Below are 17,818 nucleotides of genomic sequence, written 5' to 3' on the forward strand. Positions count from 1 at the left end.
AATTGAAGCTTCATCTATTTTGAGGGCTACTTCATTTGACACCCCCCCCAAATTGTCTTTTGTTTCTCTTCAAAGTGGAGCTATTAGCACAGAATATGAATTTGGATGCTTTCTATATCACTCTTGACACATTACTGGCATTATTGCTCTAGGTCTTTGGATTTTGCTCTTTTATGGTAAGGACTGAGACAAGGATATAGAGGCTTTTTGGCTGAGACTTGGTGCACTGAAATTTAAGATGATTATGGAATGGTTGAATCAGCCAAAAGATTTGTTGGCAGTTACAACAGTGCTTCTGATTGATCTGACGTATCTGTCATTTGTTTCTGATCTACCACATTGAGAAAGTGAATGGCAGTTGTGGCAGCAACAAAAAGTCGAAAATTATTAGATGTGGGGCAAGTACCTCTACAAGGCTGTGAACTTGTTTTGAATATGCTAATTGTAACTGGTACGTCCTGTCTTACAGTCAATGTGGAATGAGGCATGGATGTCTCAAGGATGCATTCAAACCCACCAGGATAAAGATAAGGAGAATTTAGGGGGGAATAATTATTCTGCATACATCTGTAAAAAATCCAGCTTGAATCTTTATTGCACATGGAAGCTGGGAAAAGTGCTGGGAACAAAACCAAAATCTTTATTTAGTTTTTAACAATATACCCCAAAGCATTAGACGTGGGTAGTTGATCAGGGATCTGGAACTTCATACAGAAAGTCTTACTGATGTATAGATCTTTCTGTGGGGGACTGTCTATAACAGACTGTGGACTTGCAATGGCCTTGTGTGTGGCCTGAGCCTTTCTCAGCTGTGAATCTGCTGTTATTGGAGTGATCCTTGTCATGCGCTTTTGCACAGAGCTGTGCATAGCGTGACTGGATGCTAAGCAAGCACTGGGTATGCTTCTGCATTGTGGGGAAGGGGTTAATCCATCAAATACAGGGGATGTGAATCCACTACATCTTTAAATGAGCTACCCATAATTCCAGCATACCAGTCATTATGTGCTGATGATGACTATGATATCAGCTGGGAATCTTTTTTTGGATCTCTAGCTGCTCTCTGCTTAGAAAGCAGCTGCTAGGTTTACACTAGTTCTATCTCTTATTTTGATAACTGTAAGACAGACTGTGTTCAAAGTATGAGGTGTAGTAAAAACCAAAAAGGTTTTTAGGCTTTATGTTTTAGTTCTGTTTATGTTTTTAGGGTTTAAATATTCATGGTTTTCTTTGCAGGTGTCACAGATTTTTTTTTTTTTTCCTTCCAACCCCTACCATTCTCTGATTCTCTCTGATTCCCCTTGCTGAAAACTGGGAGTCAGACATGTAACTCCAGGACCTGGAGGTTTAAAGGAAGAAGGGAAAGGGAAATATTTGAGACTCTCAATTACATTTTCAAGGGTTTACAACATTCTGTTGTCTATCATCTCCACTTTTCTAACAAGTTAATTTTTAGGCACAAACTTCTGCACCTTATTTGTGTCCTTTCTTTTCAAGGTCAATTTATTATAATATATTTCTGCTCTAAGCTTTTCAAATCCTCCCTCTAATCATCTACAATCCTTCCTGCTTTGGATTTCCTTTCCCCCAAGTCCCAGACCCTGAATTTCTGTGTTCTTTGGCTCTCTCTTTGCCTCCTGTCTCGGAGCATTCTGTCCATGCATTTTGTTACTCTCCCCCACTTCAAAATCAAGGCTGCTCCTCCTGCATTCCCAGTAGCTGTCTGAAGCAGCTACTTCCCATTTGCTGTTGAGCCTTGCTGATCAAAGTCTTTGTGTCTTCCTACAGATACAGGGCCTCGGATCCTGCTTCTGATGAGGTCTTAAATCTAGGTGACACAGTGAACTTAGCTTGTAAAATTAGGATAAACCCATGAAAAAAAAAAAAGTGTGGAAGCCCTTCATTGTTACATGTTCTGTGTTTTGTATTCAGAGTAGATGGAATTTCAGGTTAATTTTCACCTCTCAGCCCTTCAGTGACAAACATTTTAAGTTCTATTTTATCGGTTTCCTTTGGAGCATTCCAAATGAAGATATGTTTAAACAAGAGGATCCTCAACAGGCCAAAAAGAGATGTAGAATCATTAAATCTTTGGGCAAATGCCTCTTAAGATGCCTCTGCTTTGCTAAGAAGGCTATCGTGTGTGAAAAGGAAAGTTAATACATGCAGAGAGGAACAGAAAAACACTGGCTCAAATAATGGAGATTGTTACAGAACATAATTGAACACTGACTGCAGCAAAGCTAAAAGGGGACTTGCATTACAATGACATAAAATCTTTATTTTTTCCCCTAACCTCTGATTTCAGCTGTCTGACTAAGAGCAGGTGCTGGGCAATAGCTCAGTTTCAACAACCCAATGCAGCTGAAAGAGTAGATGCAATTGTGCTGTGACCAGCAAAATTGAAAATTGCTTTAAGGGGGAGGGGGGGGGAAATGCAAATGTTTTAAGACAGAAAATCTTCATTCATCTGCAGAAGGAAGCATAAAATTAGCACAGTCACATAATTCCTATTCATCTTTATATTAAAGCAGTAGTAAATGCTTAATAATTTGTGATCTGTTAAAGAAGGATCTGGTGTTATCCTCACAGTTTGGACTCTAGGTTTCCCGAAGCAGAGCCTCAGGCATCCAAGTATGTAAAAGTTAATAGTAAGTACAGCAGCAGGGTAAGCTCAAGCTGGGTGCCTCTGGAGACAGACTCTCAAAAAAGAAACCCCTGGGTAGTTGTACCATTATAGACTATACACCTATCCTTTATGTGATTTTCATGTTTCACCCACCTTTTGATCCAGTGGTGATTCTGGTCTGAGATCTTCTAACACCTTATTAATTCCTTCTCTGTCTCCAGGCAGGTCTTTTCCTTGTTGTTTTGTGGCTGCTGTTTGCTGCTGTAGCCTCCTTGTCTTCTGGCTTGTACCAGGGCTCTGAAGGCCCCGATTTGCTCAAGTAGGTACAAGTTCAGCAAAAGTTCAGTGCAGTTAGGTGAAAGTTAACAGCTTGCAGCCTGAGGCTTCAACAAATCTAGCTACTCTGTTAAGTAAGTAAAACTGAGCAAACAGCATGCTAAATCACACAATATTGTGCTATGACTGTCCTACTGCTAAATGATTGTCTTTCAGTGATTTAATCTATTTAAAACCTACTTAAAAACTTATTTTAACTAAATGACTAATGTTTGTTAACATTGTTATCTACATATCTTAATGTCTTTCTAGTGAGGCTTTTTAGAAACTGTCTTGCACTGTGAAAATACAGGCATTTGAGTGTGTTAATTAACTGAAATGTTAATGTTTTTTAAATCCTTCCTTACCAGCTGAAGACCCAAGCATCCACTTGTTAATGCCAGGGTTGTGTCACTGTAACACCAGTGAAACCAACTGTATTTTTGTACATAATTTTGTACGTTAACTGCTCAGACAAGCATCTCCTAGAATTAAAACCTGTTGTTACAATAAGAGTTAAACATTCTGATTCAGACACTGACAAGATCTTTTCACTGAGATTTTCATAGGTAGAAGGCCAAAGGACTTTATGAAGAAAACCCATATTTTCTAGCTTCACATTCCATAAGTTTATGAAATATCTTCCAGTATTTTTATTTAAGTCTTCTGATCCATTTATTGTTGTAGCTCATGCAGCCCCTTCTAGTTTTTTTGGTGGCTGGAGAAGGGACTCTCGTATTTCTACTAACTTTTGTCTTTAAAAGTATATCAAACTTTGTTCAGCTTTCTTACTTTCTTAACCTGAAGAGCACTAACCAGAAATATGTATTTCCTCTGTATGAAGTGATTATCTCCCTTTAGGAGATCCTACAGTCTGGGGAGGTTTTGATGATTGATCTCTCATGGACATAGTTAACCTGCTTTAGACACATCTGCCTTCATTTTCTCTGGTTTGGGAGAAAAGTTGTTTAAATGTTGGAGCTCTAGAGAGCATTGGGATTTCTTAAGAATGTGTTTCTTTGGAAAAGAAACTGAAATACTGTCTCAGAATGAAGGTGCAGCAGCTTAGGTTCAAGCACTTTAGCCATGATGGAGTCCAGAACATAGATCAGGTACTTTTAATCGCTGTCATTTGTAAAGCCTGCTCTTGTATCTGTGCTACTCGTGGTTCCTGAGTGGTGTTAGAATGAGAGTGTCAGGATATGCTTTAAACATAGCAGAATGTAGGTGTTTTAATTCATGCCATATAATTTCTCTTTCATTTGCAATTGATTTATAGAAAAAGAATGTATTCTCTGTCTGCTGACCACTTAAATCTTAATCTGGGACTTGAGAGTTAACTTTTTTTGTGGTTTATGGTCATTAATAAAAATCTTGTGGGCTAATTTGTGTCTTCAATGAATCTTGTATAAATTCATAATCTTTGTATTGTTTTCTAGTGGCAGAACTTGTTCCAAATGTTATGTAACACTGCAGTTTTTAATTCCATAACAGTATTAAATCTGTTTTGGACAGAATATTATTAGTGTTTACTGTAGCACAGAGGTATTGATAAAACTATGTGTGTGTTGCTGGGAAAGAGAAGATGAACTGCATTTCCAGTCTTTGAAAATATTTAGAAACTAGGGATCTCCCCATAAGATGCTAAGTTGCAAAAGGCAAAAGAAGCAAACAAACAAAATTTGTTTTGGTGAACAAAGTGTGGAAGCAATCGTAGCATGTTAGGCAGTGTTGAGCTCAGGACTGGTGGATAGACTGTAAATATAAATCCTAGCTCAGCTTCCGCAAAGTGAACAGGTGTTATGGCCTCCAGTCCATTGATTCCCAAAATAAGACATGTGGAAAATTGTTGATCCATGAAACTCCATTAAGAGCTTGGCAAGATCCTTAAAGCATAAACAATTACGAACTTGTCGTTTATGGGTTTCGTAATGGTAAATGGTGATCAGAGAAATTTTAAGCGTGATGATTTGTCAGTACAAACTCTTTTTGTTAAATGCTAATGTCATTTGCAGGATTGATAAGAATTTGACTTTTTTTCCTTTTTACTTGTAGCTGAGAGCTAGCTGTATTTCTTTCCTAGTAATATATAATACCAATGAGGACAAGTAGTGTCTTTTTTGTATGTAAACATGATTTACATATCTTAAATCATCCAGTACACACTGATTATTTAAAATTGTGTCTTCACCGTGATGGCTTCAGTTGTGGTTTTGGTTTTGTTTTTTTTAATAACTTCTACTGTATAACAACAGGGGAGAAAATTAAGGAACACTGTTCAGGACAAAGATGATGATGTAAGATGCCAGTTAAGAAATGTAAAGGAAATGTTTTATGGAGAAACTTAATTTTGCTCCTTTGCTTATGTATATGAAAATTAAAATGTCTTTCTTCATGAAATAGTGCTTTGCAGGGTAATGTGGATTTTTTGTGTTTGTTGAGCATACTATAATCCACACTCCGCTGAAAGCCTGATTAAAATTTGTAGCAAATTCTGCTTGATTCAGTCTCTACAGTAGTTTCTGTAAAGAAATTAAAATGAGAGCAATATGAAAATGAATAATTTAATATATTGTATGTGTAGTTTTTAAAATCTTGTTTATTGTAACTCAGATTTTCACATTTGTTTGCTATGTTTTGAGCCATGACTAGATAACTCCCATCTAACAGGAAAATGCTAAGAATTTATCTGAATATAAAATAGAGCAATTCAAGATTTGGGGAAAGTTTGGAAGGAATTTGAGTGGGAAAAATAATTATCTAAGATAAACACAGAAGAGCCAGTAGTGTCTGCACTTGAACATCAAGCTGTTGACTACAACTCTTTGAGTGTGATTGTGCAAACAGTTCCTCATCCATCAAATGGTCCATCTATCAAATCCATATCTCTCCGATTTAGAGACAAGGATGTTGTGTGGGACAGCATCAAATGCTTTGCACGGGTCCCGGCAGATGGTGTAAGTTGCTCTTGTTTTATTCACCAACACTGTAACCCTATTGTAGAAGGTAACCAATTTGTCCATAGCAAAGCCATGTTGGCTGTCACCAACCATCCCCTTAGTTTCCTTAGCATAGTTTCCAAGAGGATCTGTTCCATGATCTTGCTGGGCACAGAGGTGAGACCAACTGGCCTGTACTTCCGTGGGTCTTCCTTTGTTCTCTTTATAAAAACTAAAGTCATGTTTTCCCTTTTCCAGTCAGTGGAAACTTCTCAGGACTTCCATGACTTCTCAAATGTGATCGATAGTGGCTCAGCTGAATCATCTCTCAGCTCCCTTAGGACTGATGCATTTGCCCAGGTCCCATGCAATTGTGCACATTCAGGATCTTGAACCTGAGCATAGGAGCATTTGGCTCCTATGACTTGAGTGGTGTGGCTGGAGCATTTGCCAGTGAAGATTGAGGCAAAAGAGTTAAGTACTTCAGGTGTTTCCATAACCCAGCTAAACAGGTCTCCTGTTTCTTTCCAGCGAGGACCCACAGTTTACTTAGTCTCCCTTTTATTGCCAGTGTACCCACAGAAGCTTTTCACAGAATCACAGAATGGTGAGTGCTGGAAGAGACCTCTAGACATCATCCAGTCCATCCTCCTCCTAAAGCAGGCTCACCTCAATCAGGTCACACAGGAACACATCCGGGTGGGTTTGGAAACCGCTACAGCAAGAGACTCCATACCCTCCCTGGGCAGCCTGTGCCAGGGCTTTCTCACCCTCACAGGGAAGCTCTTCCCCATGTTCAAATGGAACTTCCTGGTTTCCAGTTTGTGCCCGTTACCCCTTGTCCTGTCACTGGGCTTGCTGCCCTTGACATCCCTGGCCAGTTTTAATTCTATCAGGCCTTTAGTTTTTCAAGTTTTAACTTGATTCCTGTCTGCTTGGACAATCTCTCTGTATTCCTCCCAGGCCACCCAGCCTTGCTTCCACCCTCTGTAGGCTTCTTTTTTGTGTTTGAGTTTATCCAGGAGCTCCTTGTACATCTGCAGGTCTCCTGGCAGTTTTGCCTGGCTTCCTCTTTGTTAGGATGCATTGCTCCTGAGCTTGGCAGGGGTGATCCTTGAATATTAACCGCCTTTCTTGGGCCCCTCTTCCCTCCAGGGCTTTATGCCATGATACTCTACCAGGCAGATTTCTGAAAAGGCCAAAGGTCTTCAGACTTTTATGCCAGTAAAATATCCACATTAATATTGCTGCAATTTGCTTTATTTCACATAATGTACTATGAATGATCTTTCAGGGTCATTAATGGTTCATTTGCTATTTATTCTGTTGTGCCTTGTGACATTTTGTTTTCAGCTTTCCTGCCATCCAGGAAAGCCTTACAGAAATCCTTGCAGGTTCAAAGAATCGAAAGAGACTATAAGGGGCTTTGTTTATATAGCGATTTTTATGTCGATTCTCTGATTGCACGGACCTTCATTAATGATGCATCAATAGCACGGTTCCCAATGTGGGGGTTTTTTCTGTAGCCCTGTGCAGTCTTGTAATTACGACTTCTTGCCACTTGGGGTCAGCAGCTGCCGAGAAAAAGAAGCGAATAAACTGCCACTTCGTCGCAATCCGTTTTCATTTGCTTTATTTATAATACTTAAAAATCAATACATTCTTCAGATCAGTATATACATTGTGCAAAAGCAAAGGATTTGTTTTAAACGCACAAGAGCTTAAGCAAAAAGTCTCTGTCTAAGTTACTACAGAGAGAAAATCTAGAATGGCTCTTGGGAGTGTTTATTGGCTTCTGGAATAGCATTGGGTAATTGCTGTGGCAGAGAATGCTATTCTGTACAATGTGACAGTGACAGGGTTTCAGCCTTATCTTTTTGTTTATACTGATCTAGTGATAATAAATCTGAATAGAAGAAGGTATTATTGCTGCAAGGAATAGTGTGGAATCCAGAAATGGCAAATATCCTTCCTTTTTATTGTGGTAGTAATCAACGTTCTGTTAAGATGTGGAGAAGATGTGGCCTAAAAGGATTTTTTTCCCCCTTTAATCTTTGCTTTTAAAAAGAAAGAAGAAAAATGATAAAAAGCATGAGCTTGGTGCCAAAATTACTGAACAGGATTTGGAAAACAAGTGCGTAGCTCTTGGCTCTGTCATAGGCTTACTGTTGGCTAGTCATTCCCCGTAGCCTGAGCCTCACTTTCCTGTATGTAACTCAAAAATGAGATATCTACTTCCCTGGTAAAGTTTTAGAATAAATAGTTTTTGATGGGATTTTTTTTGATATATTATTATAACAGTGGGAATGTCAACAGCTATATTACACTTGGATCTTACTGTCCCCTTTCCTGAAATTCATACTGTTGTTTGTTGTATTTCATTCTTCCTGTCCTAGATTGTTTTGTAACATTGCTAGTAAATATACCCTGTGTTTCAGATGTGACCGACTTCTAGTAGTTTACAAAGTTATTCCCATGCATGATTGGCACCAACTGATATTCCTGTCAAATCTTTAATCCAAAAATCCCCCTGCACCAGGCAAATTTAACAAATGATACAGATGAGGATCAATTTACCAATCACCAAAATGCAGCACTGGAGATATAGGTTAAATATTACAAAATACGTTTTAGCTATAACACTGATTAAGTTGAAAGAACAAACTGCCAAATGAAGCTGGGTAATTGCCATCACTAGAGATTTTCCAGGCTAGGAGTATGCATCCATTTAGCAGGGATGGCTTAAAAATAATGCAGTCAGTTTTGTCACAGTTCAGAACTTGGACTGGATGACTCATTATATACATGTTTTATCCCAAATAATTTTTATAATTTCCTCTCACTTTACCCAAGCTAGGGATAAAGCAGCAGGGATGTCAGGAGAAAAGAGTAACATTTTCTCTCAGCGTGTGCCAAGCCTGCATGAAATATGAAACAAGTTATAGTGAGAGAGAATAAAGACCAGATTGATGTGACCTTTATTATTTTAACAGTGTCTTTCAGCACAATTACAGAGTTGCAGGATTGCAGAGAACAGAGCTGGAGTATAAAATAACATAAATAAATAGAACAGGAGCCAAAGCAGTCAGCAGGAGGTGGTTGGAAGTGGGCAGTGAAGGATGGGTGAAGGGTTTGCATTGGTCAAAGCCTTTATGATTCAGCCACCAGAGTTGCAAATTCTGGAGAAGGGAAAAATTTTTTGAAAATGTTAAAAGAAGAAAATGTAAAGAAGGAGGAGGCATATTACAATGGTTACAGAGTCATTGGTGTAGCAAAATCATCACAATAACAACAAAGAAATCCAAGTTAATTAAAGGGAAAGTATGACTTTGGAAATCTTACAGTGGAATGAAAGGATTTTTTGAGGATAAGGGAGAAATGCTATATGTGCCAGACTGTCAAGACTGTCCACTGCTATTCATCTGAAGAACATGATTAGTTCCCTGTTATTCCTTAGTAAACCTCAAGGGAATGAAAGCAAGCACTAGAAATTTGATTTTGCAATGTGATAAATTTCCTTTAGATCAGAGTTTGGCAAAGAGACTCATTAAGGAGTCTTTCAGAGTATCCATGTCCCTATACTAGAAATACATTACATTTAAACTCAATTTTCTAATGGCAAATTGACTGAAAATGACAGATTACAAAACTGGAAGGCTGACGCCAACCTATGTAGCAGTCTTGACCATATTAGTGATGAGAAAAACTCCTGTGATCTCAGAGTGCCAGGATTTTACCCTGTGGCTTTTATTAGTATTACATTCAAAATAGTTACAAAAAAAAAAAAGAGTGTCTATCTGCAGTGTGGGGTAATTTTATGCTTTGGTATAAATAATGCCTTCCAGCAGGGTGATAAAGCTTGGAAAAGGCACATTTGTATCCTGGTGAATAGCTGCCTGGCATACTGCACTCTGAATACTGTATTACCCAAGGAGGTTATAATTCCTAACTCCATCCAACCTTGGAACAGTTGCACATGAAAAAACCTCACACAGGCATGTGAGCCTCAGAGCATTGGAAATGACAGACTGGAGGGAATCCCAAGAAGGGCAACAAAGATGATAAAGGGATTAGAAAGTATACAGAGAGAGTGGGTTATAGGTTTAACAAAATCAGCTGAGAGGAAAATGACAAACAGGGGAGGCAGTCATCTGTGAAGGCTCAAGAGAAAATTGTGGAAGTTTGACATAAAGAAGAGTAATGCCATGTAACTAAAAAAGTCAGAAGATGAAAATTAGACACTTTGCAGAACATTCTAATGTTCAGGAGAAAAGTGCTAAACTCCAAAAAAGCAAGATCTTTACTGACTGGTGTATGCAAACAGATAGTGCTTTTGATGACATGTCCAAAAAAACCCTATGTTGCCAAATGCTGACAAACCAGACTGAGAAATAAAAGTGTCAGAGGGTTTAAATTAAATCCAAATTTAGCCATCATTTTGAAAGATGTAAATCCAAATTAGGATTAGCGATGCAGATTACTTATACAAAACCTGTATAAATCCTGTATACAGTGGGGACATAGATTCAAAGTGTTGCAAACTGAATTTAAGAGATAACATAAAGTGCTTGTGATAGAAACCTAGACTGTTCTGGGCAGAAAAGAGAAAAGGCGGTGATTATTAAATCATTCTGTGAATAAATCCTACAGAAACATGAACTGCAATGGATGAAACCTATCCAAAAGGGAAAATTAACTATGCATATTCTATTAGAACAACTTGTCATACTTGCTTCAGTTAAATTAAATCCTTTTAATAATAATTTGTATCTATGGAATATATTTGGAAAAAGTTATTCAGACCTGTAGCCAAATATTTTCTGTAATACATTATGGTAGTGATATTATCACTTAATGGCAACACATTTCACAAGCACTTTCTGATAGACAGCTGACCATTAAATACTCTTTCATGAATAACTTCTACATGCCTTATATTTTTTCCAGGTTTTTCAATAGCCTTTAAATATTTCAAAGGCATTGCAGTTGAATAATCTTGTAAACTAGTTCACTGTTTATTTTCATATGAAAGTGAGCCCAATCACAGGTGGCTTGTGGAGGCATTGTTACAAGGTGTATTCATACTTGCAAAATTTCTGAGAGAAGGCATTGTATGTTAGCCCTTGCCTGTTGGTCAGTCTTGTTAATGTTTATTGCCTCTGACTGGCCTGTTGGTGAGAGAATCCTTCTGATTGACTACATCCTCTTTTTCAGTTGTAATTCTTCTTCCAAACAAAATTGTCGTATCTTTCTTTGCACAAATGATACTTTTAAACTACAAGCATTTAGACTATGTTGTCATGCAAAATAATTTATTAGGTCAAAGCTCTGATTTAAAAGGAGAGGATTGTTTTCACTGTTCATCATAGTTTAGTAGTATACACCAGCCTAATGCATGCCCTGTACTATTTTACCAAAATGACAGATGTCATTACAGAGAACGTGAGAAAACATCTCTCACCAGACTATGGGTTTTTTACATTATCTGTACAATAGGAAATCTGTTTAGTAAACTTCATGAGTTGTGATTTACATGAGTTTATTTTAGAAGATACAAGAGCAAAAAGAGGGATAAGAAGGATTTCTGCAAAATTTTTTCTTGACATGGCTTTTACCTGTGGCAAGGTCATGACTTATCAGTTGTAATTTTGAATGCTTGATGTCTCATTTTTATAACATTTAAAGAAATAGCAGAACTACTTAAAACATTTGGAGAAGTTGAGCTGTATCAAGGAAAAAAGTTTGACTCTGGGATAAAAAATTGAATTTGTTCTGTCTACAGTACATGATCTTTGAAAATTCTCTATGTGCTTTCTTAAGTCTATTAATATCAAGAAACTGGAAGACATGATGTGCATGCTCAGTTCTAATACACAAAATAGATCTTAAAAACCATGGTGAACAAAAATTTCCATTTTCTTTTCTCCCCATTTCTTATAAGCATTCTCCTGAAGCTGACAGAGCTGCTTCAGCATCACTTCCCAATCTAATCTGGAAGCTGATGTCTGTAGTTTTGTTAGGTAACCTGGCCTTGACCTGAAATAGTTTTTTTTTCAGATTCATCATCTTCACTTCAGTGGAAGATGGAGGGAGCTACACATCACACAGAAGATGATCATGTCTTGCACAAACAGGCTGCAAGTTTTCAACTGTTTGAAACTGGCAGATCAGCCACTTATTACAAATCTTGATTGGACAAGAGGTAGGGTGGTGAAGGTATTTCTGAGTCTTGCAGAAATGGTAAAAGGTTTAATGTAAGAGAGCCAACAGAACATTTATAATGTAAGACTCTAACTGGAAGAAGGCTGATTAGGTTGAGATTAGCATTTGTGATGATACTCCTGAGAAAGGTAGCTCTGTGGTGTTAAAAATCCATGACGATTAGTTCTTACAACTGCAATGGGCTCCTGAGGGACAGCATTCAAGGGCTTTCTAGTGAGTTAACATTAACCCCTGTGAAAGGCTGGATGTTTGTGGTCATTTAGTGATGTAGGAAGCTGATGCTTGAAACAAAGTGATGCTTGGTAGCTTAGTTAGAGGGAAACAAATGGTTTGCAACAGAAATGCAGCATCGCAACACTGAATATGAATGCAACATACATTCATGACTTTACATTTTGTTTACATAGGCAATTATTATCTGGAATGAGATTTATGAACCAAAGATGAAGCTGGAAAATGGCTATCATTCTCATCCTTTGACCACAGTCCCGGATGTTAACTTTGCACATATTTCAAACCTTTCTGATGCAACAATTTGCCGTTGGAGTAAAATTTAAGGAATGGAAAAGAAACAAATAAGGCTAGACAGTAGGAATATGGCCAGAAGAAGCAAAAGAAAAAAACCCCTTCATTCTCTTCTCATTATCAAGCATAAATTCAGAGTAATTCAGTTCAAAGTTAAGGAGGGGTAAAAGCTGCAGAAGAAAGACTTAAGGAGGAGAGGTGTTTCATATTGCTTTATTACAACGTACTGGCTTTCAGGCATTGTTTCAACTTTGAAAAAAAGTTATGATCAATCTTAACTTTTAAAAAGTAAATGTTGTATTTTCCTGTATAAGCCAAAATCATTCTGCAATGTAGTTCTTTTATTCTGATTGATGCTGCTTTTGTTTTGCAGCCTTATGGGAATAACTGAAAATGTATGTGATATGAGGTGGATCAGCTGCAAACTTACTTACCTGAACCAAGTTTTCTTCTGAAAATCTTGCCCCCTGATTTTTAGTACCCCTGCCACTAATTTTAATGTGAATAAGGAGGACCCATATAATAAAAGTATAAGAAATTTCAAATGATGACACACTCATTGGGTTAAGTAGCACTGAAGTTTTGCACAAACTTCCCCTAGATGGTTCACAATTGCTCCTCTGCAACCATAATATAATCAGATCTGAGAAATGAAGAAGCTTTAGTGTAGATGAGGGCTTTAGTTTCTACACAGGTTCATCGTCACTGATATGCCAACATCCTATGACCAGGCAGTTTAGTGGATATATTGCCTGGCTAATATGTCAGTGGCCGATTTTGTGTGTAATTTTTTTCAGCTTCTAAATTAGGAGACTCTGTTAGTTAACCATGTTTTGCTTTTTATTCCCTTTTTAATTTCTCTCTTTTTTTTTGTTGAGACAACATTTTTTAAAAGTCTGAGAGATCAGGTAACACAGAAAGCTATGAGATTTTAGCTTATTTTTTAGATTTCAGCCTTTCATGTAGCTTATCACTTTGGTGAAAACTTAGCAATTGTTTGCTGTCTAGGTGACTTAGTTCTCAGGCCACAAACTTCCGCTACTATCTCTCACCATTAGGAAAGATTCAGAAGTGCACCTCTTCTTGTTTCTCCCAGTATCTCAGGGATACAGAAAGAGGAAAAAGGAGAAATTGTGTATGTGGCCTAATTTGATTCATCCTGATGGTGAATAGAAAAGAGCAGTATTTTTTAAGCAATGCTGTGAGAGGAAAAATTGTTATTTTCTTGTGATTCTCATATTTTGTAAAAGAGAGTGACAAATTTTCTTAGCTGTGAAGACTCTCACAACCACTAGCAAAAGCTGGATAGACAGTTATCATATAGAAACTCTGTAGCAGTCTGACCCCACTTTGAATTTTAAGAGCGTTGCTTTACTAAGTCAGGCATTACTTTCCTATTTACTGATCATCAAGCAGAAATGCTGGTACTCGGCTCTTTTTTCTTTCTCTTTTCTAAAGTTTCTAGTAAAGCCGAGGTCCTGATCCTTATTCCACTGGAATCAATGGAAAAATTAAACCAATTAAAATAGGAGTTGGATGGGTAGGTTGTGTGGTAGCGAGCTTTCCCTATACCCCAGTTTCTGTAAACTCTTGCCCCCTCTAGTGACAGAACTCGACTCTTGTTTCCCCTGAAGCCTGAATGCAAGGCTCGGCAAATGTAACAGGATGTTCATTAAACCCAAGTTGTGCCCTTCAGAAGGTCACAGCCCCCAGTGATTCCTAGATTTTGTCAGTTCTTGTATGTAAGAGCAATATTGGATTGTTACTGTCAACATTTACTCCTCTAATCACATACCATCAGCGCCAATTTTACCATCACCGTCCTTATCTCCGGCAGCCAGGAGAGCCTTCGTTTCTTTGTCTGATAGGTCTCTTCCATCTGGGGTAAAGCCCTTCAGTACGAACCTAAAAAAAAAAAAAAAAAAAGGCATAGAAAAGAGGAAAGGTTGAAAGGTTGTGTTTGGTTTTCCCCTCCCCCGTTGCAGTTGTACTTAGTATTTATTTGTACCCCTCATTTGATATACGTTTTGGAATCCAGGGTCATATCTACTATTGTTGACCTTCTTTAAGAGGAGTGTTTTACTCTGAAACTGTATTTGGCTGAAGAACTCTCTGTAAGGCATTAATCATTCATGGGTTTTGGGAATCCTCCAATAAAAGTTAAAACTGGCAACTTCCAACACACTTCAGAGCGCATCATCAAAAAACTGATTACTGCACACAAAAACTAGTCAAGACATGAGTTCCCTGCTATTATTTAGAGTCTCTTAAGGTGACCTCTTAAGGTGAGGTTATTTGAGAAAGGATGTATCTTTACTTACTTTAATTCTTCCTCTTCGATGAAGCCACTTCGATCTTTATCAAGAATGTGGAAAACCTTCTTAACATCTTCTGGGCTCTTCTTTTTCAATCCTACCATCTCGAAAAACTTCTTGTAGTTAAAAGATTCAGCCGCTATAGGAGATGAAAAGCGGGACAACTACTTAGAAAAATCATGGAAACATATACCAACACATACCTGTGCTCTTGTTCCATACTGCTGAGTGTCCTACCCCGGGAAGCAACTCTGAGCCCCGCTGTGGTGGGACTTCACGGACATTAGTGCAAATAAACAAAGAGGGAGGGGAGCAGTGTCTGTTTTGCAACTGAAGAGCTGAGCTACAGAGGGATGGAGACTTGCCCAAGGTCACATAGGAAGCCTGTGACAGAGTTAGGAGATGAAGTCTAGCCTACTTGGTCTCATTTCAGTGCCTGAACACACTCCCCCCTCTCCCCCTTTTGGGTTGGTGGTTTTTTGTTTTTTTTTTTTCAAGTTTTACACAAAAAGTAGGCACCTGAGAGTGGACATCGCTGTCGGTTTTGGACATTTCCACCCCTGGAAATAAAAAAAAACAACAAAACCAAAACAACCCCTCTTGCTCAACCATGGAGCCTAGCTGACGAGAAGTGTTTCGAAGCGCATGACTATTTCACTTCTGTTCCCTTTTCTCTGAAGACTTACTAGAAATCAACGGTGTCGGGTTTTGACCGCTAAAGGTACGTGCGATGACGGTTTGCAAACCCCGGCGATGCACGGGAGTGCTGCACTGTGTGCTGCCTGCCAGACCTTGCCAGCACCAGAGCCGGCGAGAGAAAAAACCCAACCCAGAGCCCTTGAAATCGGAGCCGAGGTAAATGAGTTTACCTGCTCCACCTCTCCTCTTCATTAACCGCACCCGCTTTTGTCCCACCCACGGCCCCTAATGACTGTGATATGGATCCAGTGACCTCCAAAGCATGCCATGGACTTTTTTTTTTACCCCCTTCGCCACGAATCCCTATTCCCGACGCAGCTTTTCCTATTACATAAAATGAAGGAGACTGAGTCTTTGGGGATCTGCTCGACTGAGACCTGTCATTAGTTGCAGCTAATTGCATCTGCTCCGGGACTTGGAGATGCCCCAGAACAATGGAAGCTAATGAGAAAACCATCTGCTGGATGGAGCGGAGCAGTTTATTGGTCCCTTTCACTCTCCCGCCGCTCAGTTTAGTCGGGCTCGGCGGGTTTTGCGTTTCCGTCTGTTCGGGAAGGTCACGGCACAGAGCGGGATGGCTGCTCCCGAGGTGTGCCATCAGCCTGGCAATTTGAGGGGGAGAGAGGTGATAATGCACACACCGGAGCACCGATTTTGGCGTTTCTCTGAGAACAGCCCGAATCTCTGTCAGGATGAAGAGGGTGTGTTCTCAGATTATCGGTCGCGGTGACTTAAAGGGGAATATCTGAAACCTGAAGGAGTCAGGGGGGAAAGTACGGACCTCTGCAGCTGTTCGTCCTGCAGAAAGCTTCTGCAGTCGAGCAATGGCATCCGCTTGCTTTTATGTTGCCTTCTGCACCATTCTGAAATGCAAAGCCTCCCCACGGGGATTCCGCATGGGAAGTCAGAAAAGAGCGGTTTCTTATCTCCTTGAAACGAGAAACAGCAGTTCTGCAATACCCGAAACTGAATTTCAGGGGAAAGGGGGAAGGTGTTGACATCCACAGCTGACTTCCCTATCCCACATCAAGTTACAATCCACCCTGATTTGCCGAGAGTTTTGTTTCCTTTCAAAGTATCCTCTCGGTAGCAGCGAAGTCTGTCCGCAGGTACTGCTTACCTGCATTTAAATAAGTATTTCACCTCTGCAATGTGCAGGGCAACTTCGCTGAGGATGCAGCCCTGTACTTGATAAACCCGTCAGGCTTTCACTTCTGGAAACACATCCTCGTTTGATATTTTGTCTAGCCGGATCCTCTAATCTTCCCCGAGGTTAAATAAATGCACTGCTATCTTAAGCTGAAGCGACGAAAGAGAGGTAAAAAACCAAAAAAAAAAGCCCCAAACCCAAACAAAAAAGCACTCACCTGAAAAGGCTCCCACTGCCTTCTTGATATCTTCAGCGCTGAGCACGTCAGTCATAGCCATCCTGCAACTGTTTGAACAGGGAAGCAAGTGCGAAAAGATTAAAAAGTGCTTTTCTCATCATTTCTGCTCATATGACCAAAGCTGCAGTGCCGTGTGGGGATGGCACGCCGGGAGGGAGAGGCGGGACCCGTGCCAGCTCTATCGCGCTGCGTGGATGGCTGCCACGGGCTGTCGCTCCCCGGTTTTCAGAGCACCAAGTAGTTCACAGGCGCAAAAGAGAGGGTACAGGAATGCCTTTGCGGGGTACCCGGGGTGGGGGAGATCGCGAGTGGGGGTCACTTGCCAGGAGATTGGAGCTTAAGTCTTACTGGAGCAGTGCCAGAGTCTGTCGCGACAGTGGCTGGAGAAAAGAGTTATGCCAAGGTCAAGTTCTCGGGTGCGGTGGAAGAGCTGGTGGTGCAGCGCAGAGCCTTTTCCTTTATAAGTCAGGACGAGTGTTACCGTTACAGTCGGTGACGAGTAGGGAACTGCAGCGTACGCCGAGCATCAAGCTGCTCTTGAGGTCGGGAAGCAAATGTAACGTAGCTTTTAAACATTTGCCTTCTTGTTCAGACACTTGAAACATCTCCCCCTTCTCCCTTCCCCCTCCCCTTCACACGCACATTCCTTTTAGACCTCGTTTCTTTCGGGCCAGTCCATATTAAGCATCATCCTCACTGAATTAATTATCACATCCCTGCGAATCCTACAGATCCCGTTTGTAATGCACAACGTGCTGCAGAATCTTCGGCGGTATGATGTGGTGA

General features: G+C 39.7%; 1 protein-coding gene across 2 annotated transcripts; it reads right to left on the reverse strand.

Annotated features, from left to right (window-relative positions):
* Positions 1-7,255: 7,255 nt before the first annotated feature.
* On the reverse strand, positions 7,256-17,447 carry PVALB (parvalbumin). 2 transcript variants are annotated; one of them, XM_061988931.1, is made up of 5 exons: positions 17,381-17,447; positions 17,012-17,079; positions 14,952-15,084; positions 14,426-14,535; positions 7,256-7,457 (listed from the first exon to the last, which is right to left on the reverse strand). In XM_061988931.1, exons 2-5 carry the CDS (start codon positions 17,070-17,072, stop codon positions 7,360-7,362), a joined length of 402 nt encoding a protein of 133 aa, XP_061844915.1. In that variant the 5' UTR covers positions 17,073-17,079; positions 17,381-17,447; the 3' UTR covers positions 7,256-7,359. The 2 variants fall into 2 exon arrangements, with proteins under 2 accessions (XP_061844915.1, XP_010197008.1); XM_010198706.2 differs by lacking the exons at positions 7,256-7,457; positions 17,381-17,447 and adding an exon at positions 7,500-9,062 and having other exon boundaries at positions 17,012-17,091.
* Between the last annotated feature and the right edge of the window lie 371 nt (positions 17,448-17,818).

The sequence above is a fragment of the Colius striatus genome, chromosome 1 (genome assembly GCF_028858725.1).
Source record: "Colius striatus isolate bColStr4 chromosome 1, bColStr4.1.hap1, whole genome shotgun sequence".
NCBI lineage: Eukaryota > Metazoa > Chordata > Aves > Coliiformes > Coliidae > Colius > Colius striatus.